Genomic DNA, 24,291 nt, shown 5'->3' with positions numbered 1-24,291 from the left:
CCTTTCTGTCTCATCAAATTGAATTTCTCAATTTGTGGGAAATGTTTGTGCATCTCCAAACATTGATCGGAGGTCAAGTTTGCACCCAACTTCTCCAACGAATTAGTCATAAATTTATAACTATCGATAAATCTCATTTTGAGATAATTCTTCCTAACCACACCATCTTTATCGGTATAGCTGTGTGTAAAGAGATGCTTCGTGAAAGATATATATTTCTCTTTAGTTTGCGGGATAACATCAACTTTCTCTTTATTCCTATACAATTCTTTTATGAATAAATGACAATCATAACCACTTAAATTATGAAAAATGATAGGTATGAAGTTTGGTATTTTGAAATTTAAATTACATTTCGAGTGAGCGGCATGTGATCTTTTCTTTCCTGTGACATGACAATGATCTCTTACTTTGACGCCACCATCAGTAAATGCTTTATTACATATACCACAAGTTCTGGCTGCAACAAACTGTTCTTCTTCTTCGACAGTTTGTGTATCCATTGGTTTAGGGTTTCTGAGATGATTTTCATGTATCTCTTTCAAATCATCTTCAATGCTACTCACAAATTTCTGAGCTGCATCTACACCCCTATATGTAACAAATTTTGTCAAATCATCATTATATGAACACTTTATCAAATAAGCAAATGAATATGGGGCATGTTTGAATGTTTTAATCGTGTATGAACTTCCAGGATTTGGCTCATTCACATGAATCGGTTCAAGCACTGATTCAAAATCAGCATACACTACAAATGGCACCCTCATTTGCCTCTCAAAGTTTTCAAACATTAGTTTATTTTCCGCAACCATTCTACCATATTTATTGATCTTTAAATTAGTAGTTGGTGTTGTGGTACTAATGTGATTACAATCATACATATTATGACGTAAAAGCAATCTCTCATCAGAAAAATATATCAAACATCCGTCACAAAAATATTTTTTCTGTCTATGAGCTGATAGTTGATTAGAAACTAATCTTGAAAGATCTTTGATCCAACAATAGTGACCATTACCGGAGTCATCAGTTATAAACAACAAATTGACATGTCTCCGGAGTCTTCTCTGTGAGTATCGCAATGGACCAATCACTTCATACTTCATTTTACCCTTCTCAAATGTACTCTCTAAACCGTAAACATTAATTGAAATATCATTCCTATCTTCGAATATTTCGATACTCTTATTATTAACTTTAACCGGAAAATCCATACCTGTGACATCTAAAACAGTGGAAAAATGTGGATATGACGTAAGTTCGGACACTCGACTATCTGCAGGATATAATGCTGATGTTATAGCCCAAGCAAAACAATATTGATCTTCATTACGAACATTCACAACAGCTTTCTTCCATTGAATACATTGAGGCAGCTTCACATATGAACGTCCTTCCAGTGGACTGTATTTATTAATGTTGACCTCGAGAAACAATATTTTTTCACAAGTCCAACCTGAATTATAAAAAAAAAAAATATTACTATTCAATCTTATTGAAATTTTTAAAAAATAAATACCTGAGTCACGATCCTGGAACTCAGTCGTTTGAGCCACAATTACATCACGGAATCCATCAAAAACAGCATTCAAATCTGAAGATTGGTCCACTATTTTATTTTGGGAATTAAATGACTTCGTGTCCCTCGAATCATCAGTCTGAAGAATATAATTCCCAAAAACTTCCATATTCACCTTGATGCTTTTATGGATCCTGATGGCTGATTCCAGTAATTCAATGACCTTCTGCCTAATCTTATTGAAAAATGACATGTAGTCACTGGTTACAATCGAACTCTCCACCCTGTATGTAGCAATGCGGCAATTGAATGCATTCGTTATAATTTGAACACCGTCAGACAATTGAACACATGCATTATTTTTATGACTCATGGTTCTTCGGTGAGAATTCACTTGGCTCATAGGAATTGTCACATTACAACAATTGCACGTATACATAGGTGTTGCATTATCCACTCTCACCCGTTTCACTGCAGGCCCTCCTTGGCAACTCTGGAGCTGATGCCGACGAAGATTATCACTACGAGTGAAAGATTTACCACAGTCACAGGAATACATTTTATATAATAGTTCTCACTAACTCACTTGATGTAAACTGACATAGCCAACACTCGTACGCTTCTTAAATACACTCTGATAGGACCTGTCAAGACGTCATAGCCAACCCCACTTCTCAACTACATGCGCCAAGATTACCTCCCAACTGAATGCGATAACAGATGTCGATATACGAGCAAGCAGTGGTCGTTGCGGTCTCGGAGAGGGTAGACGCTAGGCAAACGGTCCTCGGCTGCCGTTGTGTCACCATCGATAGCGGGGCTAGAGCGAACCTTCATCGCTTCGGGAGAGGTGAGGGCAGACCGATGAATACGCATTACTCTGCCACACGTCGTGGAGTGAACATGTCGCTCTCTAGCCGTTGAACGGTTATTGCTGTGACGTCACTCCACTACTAAGTTGGTACCCTCACACCGATGGAGCATTTATTACTTGGAGGATCTTCCAAGTATGCAGACGTATGTTTGTACATAGACAAACAAGCACATGATGAAACCCTGTACCGTGCATTCTCCTACACACACACACACACACACATAAACACACAAAATCTCATATGAAAAAAAAATCTGAACGATCCATGCACCAGACACTTCAAGGTCACAACGCCTTGACTTCACTGCACAACAAAAAAACTTCACCAAACAACAACCAATAAAAAAAGCAATTAATACGTCAAAGTGGTGGGGGGAGGCCGAGAATCAGCTGTAAACAACTACTAATGAACAAACAGGCAACAGTTAGTAGATATTTTATTTTGACAAAACATCTCTTTACATGACGTTCTGTAATCTAGATTGAAAATTAGCCTCAGTAATGCTTTCTGTTTTATGAAAATTCTGTCCACCTCAGTTGCTAAACCCCAGACAGCAATGTTGTTGATAAATAAAAAAAAAATAAACTGATATCAGTGCTTCAGTATCTAATTTATTCTTAAGGGGTTTAATGAGATAATAGGATAGATTCAATTTCTTGGATGTGACCTCTATATGTTCTTTCCAAGTGAAATGTGAGTCCATTATTATTCTTAAGAATTTTGTTGAGCTTGTTAATGTCAAGGATTCATTCCGGAAAATGAAATTGAAATCATGTAGGCTTCGAGATGAATTTGCAAATGCCATGCAGACAGTTTTTCTCAGGTTAACTATAAGTCTATTCCTGTAACACCAGTCATCAAATTCGTGTAGGACTGAGTTCACAAGGTTATGTATTTCTTACTTTGTTTTACTTGAAAAAAGTGTCGTCTGCGTCAAGGTATATAGCACCATTACTTATATTATTAGGTGAATCATTCACATATAACAGAAAAATTAGTGGACCGAGTACACCGCCTTGAGATGTCCCATTTGATACAAGGAATTTATCGGACATTATGTCATTCTGTTTCACCTGGAAATGTATATTTGTTAGGAAAGATATTATAATCTGATTTATGTTTCCTCGAATACCAATCTTAAATAGCTTATCTGATACGAATTTAATATTCAAGGTGTCGAAGGCCCTACTCAAATCAAAAAATAAACCTACCACAATCTTTTTTATCCATTGAATCATGAACTTTTTGTACAAAGTTAAATGTTGCAGTTTCTATCGAGGGATTTTTCCTGAACCCGTGTTGTAATCATTTATTCTGCCAGATATAATTTTTTCAAAAATTTTTGAGAATATACTGATTATTTTCAAGTATAGGGACAAGGACCTCAATTTTAAGCAGGTCAGAATATTCTTCAAAGGAAATACATAAGTTTAAAATATATTCTATAACTTCAGATAACATATCCCTAAAGAACCAATACAAATTAAAAAGAATATCTGAAAGTAACAATTATATTAGGCATAAAAACCCTATCTTGATGATAAGTTTATAAATTTTATGAAGGTAATATGTCGCGGTTTTGTAAACTATGTAGCGAGAATCTAAAAATGAAGTTTCATTTGAATATTTCATCTGCAGATGAAATGTTTTACACACCAGAAGGAAAACACTGTCGACTCAATTTTCACTAAACAAATTAGCATCACCAAACTAGTAATAATTCTGTCCTGAATTACGGTATTGTATAATCAGCAAATTAGTGAACTATTTCTTCAATATTTGCTATTTCGTTCAGAATCTAGGACAAAATTGAACTATTTAAAAAATTTGTACATGTGACGAAAAATTAACTATTTTTTTGTTAATTTCAATTATTTAGTAGCTAAAATTTATGAATTCGACGAGTTACTCATTAATTAGAATTTTTTCTTAAATCTCAGATAACAATATCACACAGTAACTATATATTTTTCAGACTACGGAAAATTAAAAACTCAAAAATGATCAAGAAACAGTAATGACGAATACTTCCTCGTATTGTATCGATTTTCGTTTTTTCACAGTTCCAGTCTGCACGTAAAATTTTACATTGCGTTTCTATATTCTGAAGATGCTGCACACTGAAAATAAAAATCGACAGACTTGAGTTCTTGTCAAAACAATCGATTTGATTTGGAATTAAAAAACTTTACATAATTTCGATTTATACCTATATAACTTCCAGTTCGGCTATTTGGAACTTGGAAAACTTTCTGATTTTGCACCTCAGTTTGCACCATTACATTTGATGAAAGTGAGACAAGCTCGCACTTCAACTGAAATCCGTAATTGCAATTTACCTTGAACGAGTTCCATTTGGAATGATATTTCGTTCTTCCTCTCCTGTAATTAACATTGGAAATATTCGCTCGACTGTACCGTGTAATTACACTTTGTCAATTATTTCTGGGGAATTGCAGAGGCCGAGATATCCTGTCACGATGAAGGGACTCTTTTATAGAAATGTATTCTATTGATAATCATACCGTGTGGTGGAATATGAAGGAAATTTATTTTAGTAGTCTTGGATGGTAGCGCCTTTTTGAATCAAAATAGCACGGGAAGGTTATTTACTACTGAAGATCTAGACAGAAAACCACGTAATGTAAATGTAAGTAGGATAAAACCTGCCTCCATGTGAGATCATCAGTTGAAACCTCATTTGCAGGATATCAATTGTACAGTTCTATCAAAAATAAGTTTGAATAAATGTAAAATGTTACGAACTATCTTTGAAATGGTAAATTCTCGTTAATTGGAAGAGAAAAAACGAAGCGACTTTCATCCATAGTGAGTAGAGTATATTACATGAAACCAAAAGGCTGTTTGACGATCGTCTTCCGATTAGTCCTATCTGTGAAAAATATTTGAGGAATTTGTATCTCAATTCACAATTCAGGGTATAGAACAAAGAGCTCCAACGGTTCACTTCTTCAGTCGCGAATGTATGTGGGGTTTGTCTTTCTACTGCATGGAGACTTTCAAAAAAGGATAAGTATCATCCATACAAAATCCAAATAATACAACAGACATAAAGTGAAGATGACTCTGATCGATAAACATAAATCTGCTGAACTATGATGGAAAATATTGCAAAATATCCTACCTATTTTCAAATTATTTGTTCTAGTGACAATAAAGTAGTTAGAAGTGCGTTATCCAGTAGTGTCAGTTGAGCAATCGCCTATATAAAACGATTCAAAAATGTATTACAAACACGAAAGTTCTATCTCGAAGTTGAAAAAGCATCCTATTCAGTGGGACGCTCTCTCTTTGGGAAATTTCCTAATTCTGTGTGAATACACAAAATGCCATCAGAAGTGACTTTGAAGGATTTCCATAAGATATTGAATAATCTAGATACCAAATTAGATGAAACACAGGAAAAATCTGAAATTGAAGTTGACCTGATATAAGTTAATAACAGAATAACTTCCATTGAAGTAGAAAATGCTAAACTAAAGGAGAAAATCATTCAGTTGGATGACAGTTACAAGTCTGATAATTCCGTTGGCTGTCTTAACTAAATATTTGGTTTTCTTTGTAATTGTTTCTTCCCTGTTTACCTTTTTTCTTCGGTGTGTTGCTTTATGGATAGTATGCTTTTTATATCCATTCTACTTTCATTTCTTGACATTTCGTGACCTAGTCTGTCAGGAGTTCAGATCTGGATATAGTGCTGTTGGCTATACCGCTTGTAGTTGAGCAGAACTACACGTTCAGGTATCTTTTGGTATTCGTTTATTTCCCGTATATTATGTGTTGGATTCCTCTCCTACGGAGAAAAAGTAACTAGTTGTCTCTTTCTACTTCTGGGTTTTATCGAGGAGTGAGTTTAGATATGCCACGAAACGGTCGAGTTATTCTTGTCCATGAGGCCAAATGATGAAAATTATGTAGAAATATCTCAGCTATAAGTTGGATTTCATTGGGGCGCTTTTAAGCACTTTGGTTTCGAAACAACCCATTAATAGGCTGGAGATGGCAGGTGATGAATCGAAACATATTAGAGCACCTTCTATTTGTCTATGAAGCCTGTTATTGAAGCTGAAATGTGTGTTTCTTAAGCAGTAGTCTGAGAATTCAATAACACGGACTGAAATTTCCTGTTTCGTGACTATCTGGTCTGGTTCTCCATTTATAAGTATGTTAGAGTACAAATATATCATGACAGACTGGCAAATCGTTCGTGTCCAATGTAACGTTTTTTATGGGGCTGATAAAATGTTCTGAGTTCTTAATATATGATTGCAAATGCTGTGTTAGTGGTTGCAATATTCTGGCCAGTTATCTTTCACGTGGTTGTAGTGAAGATCCAGTTGAGTTGACGGTGATGGGTCTTAGAGGTGATTTTTGTTTGTGGATCTTTGGTAATTCATATAATTTGGGATATTGGCTGCACTTTTTTCTAAGTATAATTTTTTTCTCGGTTTCGGCGTCTTCTGATGACACCTTTATTTTTGTTTTGGTAGTTTTCTATAAATAGGTTGTATGATAGCGAGTGATTTTTTTTCTAGCGATGTATACTGGCGATCTTTTTGCATCTTTGAAGTCGACATTATGACCTGTATCTATGTGGTGCTTGCATAGGGCTGAGACGAATACTGACATCACTGTATTATAGACAAACAAAGAAGAATGGAAAGGGATGAGATGTATGTATAAATAAATCATTCGAAACCCTATGATCTATTTGAAGAAAACCATCAAAACAAAAATGAAAGATTCACTAATATACGCCAAAACCCAGAAATAGATTATACCTAGAGAGAAGTCCAGTTGATTTCCCAAGTCACATGGATTACCAAAGACCTACAAACAAAACACACCTCTGAGAACCATCGTCAGTGCAACTGGATCCTCACTACAGCCACTTGATAGATACCTGGCCTGCTTAATGCAGTCACTAATATGACATTCATAATCATATGTCAAGAGCTCAGAGAATTTTATCAGCCCCATAAAAAACGATACATTGGTCATAAACCATATATGTGTCCGTTCGGACAAAATATCTTTGTACCCCAACGTACCAATGAATGAAGTACTAAAGTAAATATACATGACAAGGACCTATTAGCTCGCGTTTTGGAATTCTCAAACCACTGCCTAAAAAACATATCTTTCAGCATCAACAACAGACTTTATAAATCATATAGAAGGTGCTTCAATGGTTTCCACTTCATCACCTGTCATCTTCTACTTTTCGATGTCTCGGAATAGCGTTTCGATGAAACCCAAATTTCGATGACATTTTCATCACTTGACTTCATGAACATAAAGAACTTGACTGTTTCGTGGCACACCTCCCTCCACGAGAAAACCCAGTTCACCACAGAAATAGAAATAAAAGAGTCTTCTTGATGTACTAGTCAGAAGGAAACCCTTCGGAGGAATACGGCACATAGTCTATAGGAAACCAAGCGGCACCCCACATTCTTATATCCAGATATGAACGACTAACATGAAAGTTGTTCAAAAAAACTATTCTCACATTATTTACTGTCAAAAAATTGTCATTCTTATGTTGAATTTGGTCAAAATTTAAATTTTCATATAATATATCCTCATATAGCACAGGTATATAACTGCTTTATCTATTATTGTCATGTCATGTCATTTTTCCTATTACAGCCCTGGATAAAGCTAATAAATACCAGTGAACGCTTGGACAGTTGAAAAGAGTATCATCCACTTTTTAAATATCTGTTTAATCTGTTTAAAATCTGTTTTTCCGTTAATCAGCTGTCGCCCTAATACGAACGACAACTCTCAGAAGTTGAGAAACTTGTGCGAGCTAAGGACTAACGAGGTCTTACCTTGTAACGTGTGATTCCTAACATTCCATTCCTAGGAATGGAAATTGAAACCAATAACTCTCTTTCATTCTAAAATGTTCTATTCACAAAAGCCACCAACTCCACAACAAACCACAAGAGCTAGCTCAATTAAAATCCTTCTTTAAAATAGATTCATTGATCATTGATCCATCCACCGTCAACAAAATTCTCTCACAGAGATACAAAAGACAACAAAGCTTTCCTTCCCTACATTGAATGTATTACTGACAAAATTGGCTGATTTCTCGAAAAACGATATTCGCCGCCAACAATCAAATTTCTACATTCTTCTGTTCCCCTAAGGACAGAGTTGTCAATGAATCCCAGGATATATATGAACTTCTATATTACGATTGCCAGAGAACATATGTAGGCCAGACCAACAGATGTGTGACAAGTAGAGTATACGAACATCAACTTGCTGTCCGAAAGTTAGATCCATCCTCAGTCTTGTCCAAACATCATCAAGAGACAGGACACAACATAGACGTCGCGAACACTAAGACCATCGCTACAGCGAAAACACTATAAGGTCGGATAATTCGCGAGGCCATCGAAATCGAGAAGTGCCCTTCATGCCTTAACAAACGTGAAGACTTTCAACTACCTGGAAACCCCTACATTTTTATCTGACATATTTTCATTGGTATGTTTAATTTTTAATTGTTCTTGGAAATTTCTTTATATGAATAATTTCTGTACCATTAACTCCCACCCGCATATTTAAAATATCTCCAACCATTTCCTGAATTATTCACGATCATGAATTAGTTTTCTTTGAACCAGGCATAATATTTCTGTATCGGCCCCAAATACTCTGCAAAATTGAAAGTTCCGTAGTTCATTTTTAAATACTTTTTTAAATACGTATTTATATCCTTTTCGCCAAAATAAATTTCTGGCTATAGGCTCGATTTCTGAAAATCATAATTAAGAAAAGAAAGAGAGAAAATGAAACTGTCGAATATCAATTCACTTACCAAGGCGTGTTGCATGTTGAGGTGAGTGTCAAGTACCTCACTCCGACGTGATAGAGGGTCCTCAGGACGGCTAGACTTCCTGCCAGAGAGTGCCCTCCTTCGACCCCAATTAGAGAACAAAGCTGGTGACGTTTGTAAGCTCCTCTTATGTCTGCAAAAAATCAGTGCTATCAAACATATGCGATATCAGAAATCAGTACAGAACAAACACTTTTATTATTGTTAGTTGCACGTAAATAACCCTTTCGGGTTGTGCATACTACTTTTGAACCAAACATTTTTTAACAAAAAACTATCTGATCTGATGTGTAAATAAAACATTATCTCATTTCAAGTTTGATATGTGTGATTGATGACTTGTTCATTTTGTGGTAATTCATGATCACTTTAATGAAATGAATAAAAGCACCTTTGTCTAATTACCACTAGTTGATTTTATTTATACGATCGGTTTCGGGTTTGACCCCATTATCAAGTATGAAACTGAGATGTGTAGTTTGAAAACTTGTTTTTATCAGGAGTGAGGACAGGTATTTGATAGACAGAGGTAGTTGGGCGAACCAGGATGCCAACTTTAAAATTCACCTCTGAAATTCTACGGGTTGTTAAACTTATAAATTATATAAATACAAGTTTTCAAACTTCACATCGCAGTTTTATACTTGATAATGGGGGTCAAACCCGTGGTACCAACTAATGGTAATTAGATAAAGGTGTTTTTATTCATGTTCCTGTGGAAGTTCAATTAAATAGTATGTTTGTGTCAATTTTTGTGTTTAACCCTGTATGAAAGTCAATTGAGAGTGTGATTTGTAAATAAAAAGTTGTTGTTGGCGGTACGAAAAATTATCTTCTCATTTTTTTATATCAAACAAAACCAAAGTCTTGACCAATTCCAAAAGTGAAACCAAGTCAGATACATAAGTGGTCCTTCGAGTTTTCAATAAGAAAAATCAACAAGAAAAGTCAAGGTTGGAGACATGGTGATTATAGTCGACATCCAATTCTTGAAAAACACTTGGCCCAAAGGTGTATTGTAGTTACTGCAACATATCCAGGTGCAGATGGCAATGTACGAGTGGTCGATGTAAAAACAAATATTGGTACATACAGAAGACCTGTTACCAAACTTTGTCTTCTAGATGTTGATAAACATGAAGAAGAGTGATGAATAAGATTTCATCATTGGGAGGGAATGTTTCTGCAGAAGTTTAATTTAAAACGTTTGTTATTGTTAATTTTGTTTATTCAATTTTATAGTATGTATGTGTCAATTTTCCTGTTTAATCTTGCATAAAAGACAATTGAGAGTGTGATTTGTAAATAAAAAGTTGTTGTTGACGGTACAAAAAATTATCTTCTCATTTCTTTATATCACTTTGTGAACAATTCACAAAGTGAAACCAAGTCGGATACAAATTCTATAAATGTTAACAGGCTGAAACTGTCAACAATATTATAGACGGCAATTCTGATTTGAATGAATATACAAAAATGTGTTGGTATAGAAAATCAAACGCGGTTAAATCGATAAAGAATCTGCTAAAGTGTATTAAATATCAAACTGAAAAGACAAACCTGAAATTGTGACGTTTTTCCCAAGGGACTTTTTTGAATTCTGAAAACGGAAAAGAATTGTTTTTCGAAACGATAACATCTGAACGAAATTCAGTTTCATCTCTTCGTGGGAGCCGAAAAATACTCCGAAAAATACTACAGCTTCAAGTTACTAGTTCAAGTTGACAGTTAATAGTGTTAATAGTTCAATTTTTTTAGTTTTTGGCTGTTGCTTGTATTTTCAGTTTTTTTGCTTAATATGATTGTTATTTTTCAGCTAACCTTTTTAACTTTTTACAGATTCTTTCAGGGAGTTCAAATTAATTTATATCATATTAGTCAAGGGAAGTTTGAACTAATGAAATGCACCATGAAACGTTGTCAACCACTTTCAAATCGAATTGTTCTGTTGCTGTTTCAGCGACCGACCAAATATATTGCTACGAGGAGCGCTACATATATTTCAACAGAATAAAAAATAGCCAAATGGGCTCATTTAACAATTTTTTTATTTCATAATTTGAAAGTTTATGTTTCAAATAGTACATCTGCAAAAAATCTGAACGTTCACTCTTCATCTTCCCCCTCAAATCAATTATTGAATGTGGCGTTCACCGAAACGGGGCGTGGTCAAGCTTGACGTCACATCAGTCGACTCGGCGACAAGGAAGTGCTGGCGGATAAGCGAAATACGTGTGCTAAAGCCGTAGAAAGCAAGTTGTGTGTTGTTTACTGCAGTGTGTCAACTGCGTGAATATGAATAATGATAAAAAATTACAAGTATTGCATCGTTCCTAAATTTAAGAATTCTTCGGTAACTGCACTAAATAAATTTTTTATTTCACTGTTACGAAAGTTATGGCAGCGCGCAATGCGGAGGACCGACTTTGTATCTGCCAAGGGGACGCATTTTTGATGCGAAGATCATCTTAATGTAAGTATGAATGATAATGATTATTAAAAAAAATTATAGTTTACTTTGAACACTACTTTGAATTTTAGGTTGAAACAGATTTAGAAAATTACATGTATATCAACACTATGAAAGTGAAAAAAATTATCGTATTCCAAAAACACTTTATTGTGAGATTTTCACTAAATTGTTTTACAAAAACGCAACACGTGTTTCGCCATACAATGGCTTCATCTGGCGTGTCTTTCAACTCAAGTTTCAAGTTGAAAGACACGCCAGATGAAGCCATTGTATGGCGAAACACGTGTTGCGTTTTTGTAAAACAATTTAGTGAAAATCTCACAATAAAGTGTTTTTGGAATACGTTAGTTATGGATTTTCATCAAGTATCGGCCGATTCCATCATATATATGAAAAAAATTATATTTAAGCCTGGCGTAATTCCGCATATAGTTAATTTCCAGATTGATAGACCGACGGCCCATACATCTAAAGCACCACCGTTTGTTCAAAAAAAGGAAAAACAGATTTTGTTGAATACTTGTAACGAAGATATCGCTGAAAATCAAATCATGTGTGATGAAGCAGGTACACAGGAAAAGACCTTTGATGTTGGAATTCAAGTTAATAAACAGGTTTTTCGAAGATCAAAAGCTAAACAGACCGTAAATATTATATACCACCGAAAAAGAAATCGTTCTAAAGAAATAGAAAATACAGAAAGTATTGGAAAAAATTACTACAAAGTTTCCCTGACGACAGTGTGAGTTTGAGTACATCAGATGTGACTTCTGTTGATTCATCATCAGATTCTATTGTGTTTGGAATATTAGTTGAAAACTTGAATTCGAAAAAAAATATTGATCGAAGATCTATTTACGTCATAGAGAAAAATCCGAAATTATGTTTTGGAATCCCAAGGTACTTTTTATTTATTATAGAACTTTTGTCTAAAAAATGCCAGTTACCCAAAATTGATGCATACATTACTTTGAAGAAAATTAAATTGAATTGATAGTAGAGGATCCGAACCTAAATCGACCTTCACCGAGCTGATAACAGAATGAAATATATTTTATAATGAATTTAGTATATTAGAAAATATGGACAGACTATTTTTAATTATTTTTTGAAAAACGATTTTTAATTAAGTTTTGCAACATCAAGATAATAAGAAAATTTGTCCTGGATTTTCAAAGGAGTTTGATCTCCGATGAAACCTGTTGGTTTTTAAAAATCATCTAAATGCCATTCGAGGCGACTACGATGTTGGGTCCTTTATTATTACACAGTATATACTTACCTCGGATCTCTCTGTCACACATTTCCACGCGCATTGAAATTCAAATCTTTAAAGTTCGCAAACCCCTAATAGGACCAAATTTTCTGGAGACAACCCTATATCAACGTGTTCGCAATGAAACAGCGCTTATGATGATATACATTTTTTTTATTGTCTAATCAGTGAAAGTAACTGGCATCGATATACCTGTTTATACCTGACAAAACAGTAGTTCGCCCAGGTAAATAATAGACAGCCCAACGGATGCACATTCTATACGTTTTATACTTCAAGTAAGGACAAAAATTTTCTTATTATCTTGATGTTGAGAAATTTAATTAAAAATCGTTTCTCAATAAATAATTAAAAATTGTCTGTCTGTCCAGGATTCTTTTAGCGAACCCATTTTCGACATATTTTCTAATATACTAAATTCATTATAAAATATATTTCCTTCTGTTATCAGTTCGGTGAAGGTCGATTTAGGTTCGGATCTTAGACTATGACATAGCAGTGATTCATAATCTCCAACTACAGGCCCGGTTTCCACCGCTCGAAGCTCGTTTGCCTGGTGTGACGTCAAGATGTATCTCGGGCGATCTCACATTCTCAATTGCTCTTGCTCAGTTCTTAATTGACATATTAACCGGAAAATTTTGTGGGATACTTGGGACATGATTTACTTTTATAATATATAATTTTCAATAAAAAACTAAATTAGCCTGAATGAGTCCATTTCGTTTTGAATAGAAATTTTGCAATAAAGAGGAAAAATATAAAATGTTAAAAAAAAAGAAAACTGGTGGAGACGGAACAAGTATTATTTTTTGAAACTGGATAGACCTGGTTCAGAGCTGGTTTTCACAATTTTTTGGAAAGAATCGAGTCAATAATATCCACCTCGATGTTGATAGCAATATATTTCATAAAATTCAATTCTCTTTGAAAATTCTGAAAGTAAAATATTCAATAGTTTGTGGATCATACTATTGAGTGCTGCTTCTTTATGTTGATATGGATTTATTGATGAATTGTGTATAATGATGTCCGTGTAAGATGGTTTGTGGAAAATTGCAGAATCATGTTGATTATTGAATCTAGTGAAGGTCAAATCTCCAAATTTTTTGAGTTATTCACCTCCATCCCAGACAAGAATTTAATGGAAAGGTGAATAGAATCAACAAATTCCATCGTCTGAAAATGTAGAGTGTGATTTGAAAGCTAGGAGAAGAAATAATGAACGGATGAAATGGAAAATTATTGGAAGAACGATTTAGAATACTGAAATATTCCAAGGAGTTAGTTGAGAAGAAAATAACGGAAATAACTTCAAAAAAAGTAAAAAAAAAGTAAATGTTAATGAAATTGAACTAGAAAACCGCTAGATTGTAAGGAAAACAAATATTTTGATTTAAAATGAATAATAAATAATGAATGCTTTGAACAATGAGTAGGATGTGTAAGTAGGTTACTTTAGGTTATGTCAAAAGTGAGTAGGTTTATTCGACCCTCCATCGCAACCCGCAAGTGTTTATTGTGGCTCACGCCTATTCACACTCGATCAAATAAACCCAGCTTCTCAACGAAGCCGTTTATTTTGTGAATGGTCTTTCAGGTCAGATGCTTAGAGTGCGTTAAACGACTGATCTCGAGAATTCACCCTATGGTCTTCTATATTTTTTTTTCAGTCGTCGAGATAATTTAGTTTAGGGTATTGAATGCCGCCCATTTTATTAATATAAGTAATAGTTGTGGTGTTATCAATTCGCAATATATACATATTTCCTCCTATCGTTCAATTCTTTATTTTTTCATATTCTTTTTTTTTTGTTTTCCCTTCCTTCTGTTTTCCTTAGCGGTTTGTTTACTTCAAAATTCGTGATGTGATGTTTGAGATAGAGAGACAACGTTTGTTTTCATTCACGGAACAAAGACGAAATATATTCAAGATTGTATATCCATTACCTTGAGGTATAGATTGGATAAGAGTGATTCCTTGGTTGAATTTTCGAATATACGTTTTTATGACTCTATTGTAAGACTGAGCCTTTCTGGAATCTCAAAAGAATGTGTGTATTGAACATGTTTTCTTCAATAGAATGTTTTTACCACCACTTTCATGAATGAAGGTATGGTATGGGAGTTTTTTCAATAATGATGTGATGATATTATTTGACGATTTTTTAGAACGATCCTTATCGCAGGTCATGGGCAGTACGACCGAGCAAGACTACGGTGAAAAAGATGTAGTGTAGCGTGCATGATGAAAATTTCAATAATCAGTCACAATAGTATTTGAATATTCCATTGGTTCAATTTGATCAAAACAGTGACGTATAATTAAAAATTAATGACACCTAGATGTTAATTTCAAGGCCGCCAGTTTGTTATATGTTTCATCGCTTTGGTGGTCTAGCCTTCAATGTTTCCATCATTTTATCGGTTTGAAATAATTAATAATCACTGAAAAAATGAAGTTATTCTATAAAATATTAAGTTTTCCTGATATTACTTTTGATTATACTTTTACTACACTTCGGGAATATTTTGGCCAATTTTCATAAATAAATTTTCAAAATTTTTGATATATACTTGGTGCATTTCTATTTATTGGTGTGATCACTGATGATTGTTTTCTTTTGCACATGCAATTTTTCCATTATATTCCTGTGATTTTGTGGAGTAGTCATTGTTTTTTGAACATGTCACAATCGGATAAATTAAATGAATGCAGATCAAATACCATATATGCACAATTGTAATGAATAAAGTAGAGCCTAGAAATGTCATCGAGATATTGGGTATGATGAAGTTCAGTTCGATAGGCATTCCGATTGTCTATCAGACACTCTTTCATTTTAGAAAATCGGTTCAGCCGTTTCTGAGTAATAAGTAGTACGTTTTCACGTAAATCTGTTCAAATCTGTTTTTCCGTTAACCAGCTGTCGCACCCCTACGAACGACAACCCTCAGAAGTCGAAACTTGTGCGAGCAAGGCATTAACGAGGTCTTACGTTTTAACGTGTGATTTCTAAGAAGAGTAAACAAACAAACAGCACATATCAAAATATCAGAAAATAAAAACAATTCTCATTACAGTTCATTCAAGTTGAATAATTATTTGACATGACCTCTCGACGATATTTCGAGAAAGTAAATAAGAATATTGATAATATTACTTAACAATTAAGCGAAATCTTCAAGCAACATCTTCAAATGACCGTCAGAATGTATGTAAGACATTTATACACTCTTTACAGTCATTTCAAAGCAATAAATGATTTCGTTTTGATTTTATTCGAATGTCAAAACATTTCTTTAATATTGAGGACATATTTTGACACAAATAAATACCTATTTTACTCAGATATCGTGAATACTTAGACAGTCTCACCGGTATCGGGTTGCCAGACATAACGATTTACAGAATTTTGATTCAGTTGAACTTTTTTAGAAGTACCTGAAAGGTACCGGGGGTACAGGTCCTTAAGATTGCAAAATTTGATTCACAATTCAGAAAATCAGAAAACATTTCCGTTGCCCAGTGACGCGATTGAAACACTCACTGATATCCTATAAATGATTTGACGTTCTCGTTCATTGATCTCAAAATGGGCATCATGTTATCTGGGTGTATGCATCATATGTCCAATTAATCTAGATCTATGCATTTTTCAAACTATTTTTGTGTTTCGATTTCCTTATTCATTACCAGACCACACATACACATACGGAATATTGTTAATAATATTGTTTTTTTTATAGTTTTTACTGCTTTTATTTGAGTTACAGCAGATGTGGAATTATTTCAGGATGAAAAAATCATTTGTTTAATTTCGAATCAATTCATCTGATCTTTTCAGAAAGACCAGCGCAGTGTATTGCATCCAATCCTCCAGGTTGGATTCAAATCGCTGGAGATTCAGTTCTTCGGGGAAAATCATCTTTTAAATTATATGCTAAATGAGAACCGTTCTCTGAATGAAAGACTTTTAAAAAAGTGTAGTTCGAGGAACGATGGAAACTGTATTTATTCGTATATCACTCTGAATGTAATCAAACTGGTTGTTAGCCATTATTCGAATTCTCCCATGTTTTCTTCGATCTTAGAGGCTATCAAGGTTGCTTGTGATATTTGTATCTCAAATAAGCTGGGTATCTCGTTTTTGTATAGAATCTGCAGCCGGGTATGTTTGAGATCCGGAGCAGAGCTCCAAATATATGATCGACAGACCTTCAAAGGTCTAAGTTTTTGAGAACTTGCCTACGCTATTCAGTTACGTGATTGTGCTGAAACTCATGGGGATCCAATTTGACATCCAACATGAATATGGATATCAATTCACCTACTTGAAGAAAATTGATGTCAGGTTTCTCGTACTATTGAATTCTACTTGGTTCCTATCACCACAAGCCGATATTCATTCCACATTTTCAGAAAAATATATGACTTATTACATAAAATTGGCATTATTCAAGGGAGATTGTTGCAAACTCTGATAATGGCGCATCTGTCATTCCGGTATACCCTGTAAAACCAATTTCATTGTGATCACATTTTGTCGAAACCGCCTTTACGAGACTCTCGGTTCTACTGAAATATGGTATTAGCGAATGTGCATTATTACCAGCTTCATACCTCCAAAGTTCGAGTCATTACTCAAGGTATTATGGGAAAGTTAAAACGCGCCAGTTCTTCGACATAACTGTCGATAATAAAGTTTCTAAGAGCTCTTTACTTCCGCAATAACTTAAATACCCTACAACAAATGAAGTTTTATTTATATTCATATCATAAAATGATGCAGTTTGATTAAGACTACTAAAAGTTTATAGTTGTTAGGTACATAAAAAACCGAATGGGATTGCTACGTAAAGTAAAATTTTATTCATCTCGTCGACGTGAACCTTTAATTCAAAATATTTTCCTCATATTTTACTGAAGTTGATTTCAATATATTTAATCTGTCTCTCATATATTTAGCATACATATTCGAAAAAACACAACGAAACATTTTATTGAACTTGCTGAAAAAAAAAATAAGTAAATCATCAGTAAAACTTCTCAAATATTGAAACATATTTCTGATTGAATTGAGAATAAATGCACTCACTCCAGTTAATGTTGAAAAACTTATCTTAATTTTTTTTTATACAGATTCACTTTCATTTATTGTATCGTCTACGGTTTCGAAATGAATAAAATGCATGTCGTTTTTTGGCTGGTGTGCCGTTACCAAATAGAATCTGAAGTACGACACGTTTCGTCTGCTACTGCGGCAGACATCATCGATGGTGTGTGCATTAACTGGAAGGACGGAGGTTATATCTTGAAATGCCAGCGACAACTGATTCAGTCATACTACCATACTGCCTACCGTTGAAGTGGGTTAACTTCAACATCATATCATCTGTAAGCAGATAGCTACTAGAAACAACAGTCTCTTCTGAGGAGAACTGCTGCAATGGATAGCTGTTCCAAAGAAATAAATCCACCTCGTCATTCAAGGAAAAGCGTATACGCAGAGATCAGAATCAACATTGAATATGATCGAATGACAATAGACCATCATGTCAGTTCTCTCTTGTTTTTTTATCTGGTTTTATGTTATCCAATAATTATACAGGATGTAACTGAATAAATGTAAAACCTTCAAGGAGGTTATTCCTCATCGAAAAAAAGATAGGATCTTTCATATAAAGAAACTACATTGGAGCACCCCTTGTTAAGATTCAGCCCTTAAAGGGGGTACATAACATTTGTATAACAATTTTTTTCACAAGACAATATTGAAATCAATCTGACGTTTTGTACTATCAAAAAGACACATAGCCAGTAATTTATTTGGTTTACCCCTTGGTTGTAAGGGGTGGAAAACGCAACCCCTAAAATTTATTTCCAATGTAACTTTTTGTCTTATTATTTGTTTACCATTTAAAAATTTATTTCCGATAGCCTGTTTTATTCTAAACAAAAAATGTCTTTTGAATTTTTTGCCAAAATGAACCAGTTCGCAGCAAAAAATTATTTTACGAACAACTACAGAGATACATCGTCATAAATGCCAACTGTTAGTACCTGCATAGTACCTGCAGTTATTACCTGCATTGAACGATTAAAGGGTAATAAACGAAACTAATTTATTTATAACAAAACACACAACATGTAGAAATCATAGTTAATGTACAATGTCTACCTTCAGACATTACGCATGCGTCTAGATGTCGGCGCATTGAGCCACGTATTCGCTCAAATATTTCTGGAGTCTCTCTTATTGCCCTGCACGCATCGATGATGCGGTTTCTTAAAAGTCATCTACATCGCGATCGTACGATGAACCAAATGCTGTAAATGACCCCAAATAGAGAAATCGAGAGGATTGATATCCGGGAATCGAGCGGGCCAGTTCTGTGGTCCTCCTCGACATATCCACTGATTTGCATATGTTTCATTTAAATGCTGATGTGCCACTTGACTGAAATGGGCGGGACCCCATTTCAGTCAAGTGGCACCACAATCATGCGACAATCATGTGGCAAGATGGCAAGATGGCAAGATGGCGACCACAATCATGCGTTCTTTTGTCGAATGAACCATATTTTCGTAATCGATGATGAAGTCGAGCAAATATTCTATGTGAAGGATGCTGCCGTTGAGGATACATTTCAGCATATCTTCTAGAAGCTTCTAACCCATTCCCCTGCGACAGACCATAAACGTTATGCATATCAGTCATTTCCTCATTTGTGTATGCCATTTTAATAACAAAAGAATTATTAAAGTAACAAATTAAGAAAAGAACAACAACACACAATTAGTATTATTTCAATTTAGAAAATTCACAAACTGACAGCGTCATACCAATTCAATTGCCACTATCGCTAATAGCGACCTACTAGATAGATTAGTTTCGTATTTTCGCATTTATGACGATGTATCTCTGTAGTTGTTCGAAAAATGATTTTTTGTTGCGAACTGGTTTATTTTGGGCAAGAAACGCATGAGACATTTTTTGTTTAGAATGAAACAGGCTATCGGAAATACATTTTTAAATGGTGAACAAATGATAAGACAAAAAGTTACATTGAAAATAAATTTTAGGGGTTGCGTTTTCCACCCCTTACAACCATGGAGTGAACCAAATAAATTTTTGGCTAAGTGTCTTTTTGGTAGCACAGAACGTCAGGTTGATTTTAATATTGTAACTTTTTTAGTGCTTGTGAAAAAAATTGTTATACAAATTTTATGTACCCTCTTTAAGGGGCTGTATCTTAACAAGGGATGCTCCAGTGAAATTTCTTTATATGAAAGATCCTATCTTTTTTTTGATGAGGAATCACCTCCTTAAATGTTTTACACTTATTCAGTTACACCCTGTATATACAACGGTAAATTGGCGCAGTGGAAGCGCGCCGGACTTACGACCTGAAGGTTGAGAGTTCGATCCCAACCTCAACCAGATATTTCTCTCGAGAAAGTTTATTTAGTTGGAGCTGGTCTCAGTGAGTTCGTGGAGGTCACACACATCCATCATTATTCAAGTTTCACTAGTTCCGACTTCCATTGTCTACTATATAAAATGATTTGAAATCCCTGAAACAACTAAAAAAAAGAATTGAAAATGAATAGCTGAAAATAACAATTATATTAACCAAAATAAACCTGTAATGAAATAATAGTAAAAATAGAACAATTGAATAAATAAAAATAGAGAAATGGAAAAAAAAGTGGAGAGATTTCAAAGTCACGTTAGTTCACGACGTTTCGATTGTTAGTATCTACAATCGTCTTCGGGTGATGACTGGACTGATTCCTCCGAGAGATGACTATTTATAGGTCGTTCGAGTACCTTCACTTATCCCCGCTTCCCATTTTCCGCTTCACTGGTTCCGTGGGAGATAACCGTTTTGGCGGGAATTGGCCATTTTTCGCTTGATGTTGGGTTTCCATATATTGCGTATTTCTATACGCTGGCTTGGCTGAATACGTTGTTGGACAACATGTATGCGGCTTCCTTGAATTTTCTCCTAAACCAATGTTTCTCTCTGTGCAAGATCTCAGCTTGGGACCACTCGATGTTGTGTTGATGGGTCCAAACATGGTCTGTTATTTCTGATTTGCTGGTTTCCCCTCGCTGTGTGTGTTTCTTGTGCTCGGCAATGCGTATATTCAATGGCCTCTTAGTTTAACCAATATAGGATTTTCCGCACTCACAGGGTATCCGGTAAATGCAATTCTTGGAATCGCAGTCCGCGTTTGGTGGCCTGGTTTTCGTGAGGCTGCTACGGATAGTGTTACCGGATCTGAAGCAGGTTCTGATGTTGTACTTGGAACCAATTCTTCTTATCCTCTTCGATAATCCTCTAAATAAGCGGAAAATGGAAAGCGGGGATGAGTGAAAGTACTCGAACGATCTATAAATAGTCATCTTTCGGAGGAATCAGTCCAGTCATCACCCGAAGACGATTGTAGATACTAACAATCGAAACGTCGTGAACTAACGTGACTTTGGAATCTCTCCATTTTTTTTTTCATTTCTTTATCTTCATTTATTCAATTGTTCTATTTTTACTTGTATTTTAATTGACTATTATTTCATTTCAGGTTTATTTTGGTTAATATAATTGTTATTTTCAGCTATTCATTTTCAATTCTTCTTTTTTTAGTTGTTTCAGGGATTTGAAATCATTTTATATAGTAGACAATGGAAGTCCGAACTAGTGAAATTCATTATGAAACATTGTCAATCACCTTCAAACAAACATTATTCAAGTTACTAGGACAATTGTCTCTTCCACACCCAGAGAGAGTTCAAGGCATATAACCGAGGAGGTTCACAAGTCAGTTGGTGTACAAATTTTTGGTCCATTCTTCTGTGATGGCAATTTAACTGGTGCAAGATATTATGTGGAATTTATAACGAAACTACTCGATAATCCTATGATGTCTTAGACGAATTAGATCTTTTGAATGAACAAAATCTTCAGTTTCAACAAGTAAGCGCACCTGCCCACAACTTCAGATTTACTGATCAACTTCAAAGTGCCATTTTTAATCGCCAATGGATAGGAACACATGGCGCCATTGAGTGGCCACCCAGCACACAAAATACCAGTCTACACCAGAAAAGTAGTTGTTTTGTGAACATCTCAAGTGAAATAGGAAAGTGCTGTGGGAAGTGATCGAAAGGTGTGAAAAAGTCTGCGACTTATCACTAGACAAAATCTGAAAAATAATAAAACCATATAGATCCGACTCGACTTACGATCGAAAGGTTGTGAATTCGGTTCTAACTTCGTACAGATATTTCTCTGTGAATAGCCATGATGCTCTCTCGGTGGCCCAGAAAGTTATACCCAGAACACGAGACTAATGATTAAGCAGTCGATACCCAAAAAAAAATAGAAAGTAAAGGATGTTTGCTTCCAATTTGTTTACCATATCCACGAACAAAATCCTTGTGGGAGTTTCAAATGAAAATTTCAGATTTATACAATGCATCACAGGAGTACCGTCAAATTATACATAAGCAACACCAAATCAATTTTCTCATTTTCATCGTATGGTTATACATTGTGCTAGTCACGTTTTAGCAAAGAGATAATTGTGTAGTCACTATGCAAAATTCCAACAATGTTTTTAGCATAATTGAAATTATTACGAAATTTGCATTTTCATTAGCGACTAGAACAGTAATATAATCACAGATGTTCATGGCACAAACGTCCTAATACAAAATGAAAGCATGCAAGGAAAGCAAAAATTTATATTTTCAACGATCATCTAGATGGGGTTTAGCAGAACGAGAGTAGAGACTTTCAGATTTTCCATTTTTAGAAAAATCATTTCGTTAAGAAATCTGATAATGAAAATTCAGGTTCCAAGAGTTTCCATAAGATATATTTCAGTGACCGAATTGTAATGACTTTCGCTTGTATTACAAGCTTTTTCTTTCAGTTTCACCTGTCCTAGTATATAGTATATAGTGTCTGTTATCAAATCTTGCAAGTTGAATTTGACCCATTTTTCAGTATCCGATCGAGCTTGAGTTTGACAGAGTTTCGTATTCTTAACAATGCAGAATTACCTAAAAGAAGCATGTCGGGCGTTACAAAATGTTGAATAATTATTTTCACAGATAAGTTTTCGATATGGATATCAGTAGAGTGTTAATAACGGTCCTGAATCTTCCCCCACTACTCGCCCTTGGCTTCAAAACCTATCGAATCTGTATCATTCCAAATATCTGCACACAATCATAGAAAATATTTTTGTGATGGTTGTTCATTGTTCTGTGGTAATTATTTATTGCGACATCAATTGAACGATTGTTATCACATATCGACAACAACACCGACTACAAATTTAATATGGCCACTATATGTGCTATATGTGGAAAGACATTTGAAGAAGATGATACTAAATTACGTGACCATTGTCATCTAATGGAAAAAAAGAAATGGAGCTACACATTTCGTTTGCAACCTCGACTTCAAAATGCCGAACTTCATTTCAATAATTTTTTGTAATATGAGTGGGTATGACTGTCATTTTTTCCATGAAAAGTGTATGCACTCACAAAAGTGAAGTTGATGTTATCGGGCAAACTGAAGAGAAATAGGTTCCTTACTCGAAACATCCATTCATGGAGAACAAATTGGAACGAAATGAGCAAATGAAAAATGTTTTTGAAATTAAGAAATTTCAAATGGTCCGTTATGATTTGATGGTAAAGAGGACTCTTATTTAGACTCGATCAATCACCACGGTTGAAAAAGTATATCGACTCGAATATTACCCTGAGCTATGACGCCAGCAGTAAGTTTGAGAAACATTACTCCGAATTGAATGTCAAATACATAAACGGTAAAGCAATGGACATTCGAATTGTAGCCGCACTTGAACGAAGCATACCAATTCACTCCACTCCCAGAAATGATCATGTGCTAAGCGCCTGCCACTGACATTCAAGCCCTGAATTTGCAGGCCTGAAACCCCAGCCACTCTCATTCTGGTCGTGCATTGGAAATATCTGCAAACTCAAAACTGATAGGTGCTTCGTGCCTACCACTTTTGGGTTTGCAGACCAATTGCATCACACTTACAGGTGCTACTCACGATGACACATTCAGGGTCTGTCGCGCTTACTTCATTCACTTGCACTGGGCCATAAACACGTGATATTTCATTGGAGGTTGGAAATATATCTGAACTTGTGGAAGATGAGACTTCCATCGCCATCATGTGTTTCTCTTAATTGCTAATCTGTCAACAGACGCTGA

General features: G+C 34.9%; 1 protein-coding gene across 1 annotated transcript in view; it reads right to left on the bottom strand.

Moving 5' to 3' along the window:
* The window catches only part of LOC111503350 (dipeptidase 1), a 343,243-nt gene that overhangs the window by 85,712 nt on the left and 233,240 nt on the right, over positions 1–24,291 (bottom strand). The window contains exon 5 of the mRNA XM_074170807.1: positions 9,257–9,407. Within this exon, the coding sequence (XP_074026908.1) occupies positions 9,257–9,407 (151 nt within the window). The remainder of the gene's footprint in view (positions 1–9,256; positions 9,408–24,291) is intronic.

The sequence above is a fragment of the Leptinotarsa decemlineata genome, unplaced genomic scaffold, assembly GCF_025532065.1.
Source record: "Leptinotarsa decemlineata unplaced genomic scaffold, Ldec_3_MD MMD2_P_RNA_scaffold_9, whole genome shotgun sequence".
NCBI classification, from domain to species: Eukaryota; Metazoa; Arthropoda; class Insecta; order Coleoptera; family Chrysomelidae; genus Leptinotarsa; species Leptinotarsa decemlineata.
This window is presented reverse-complemented; position numbering and strand designations above follow the sequence as displayed.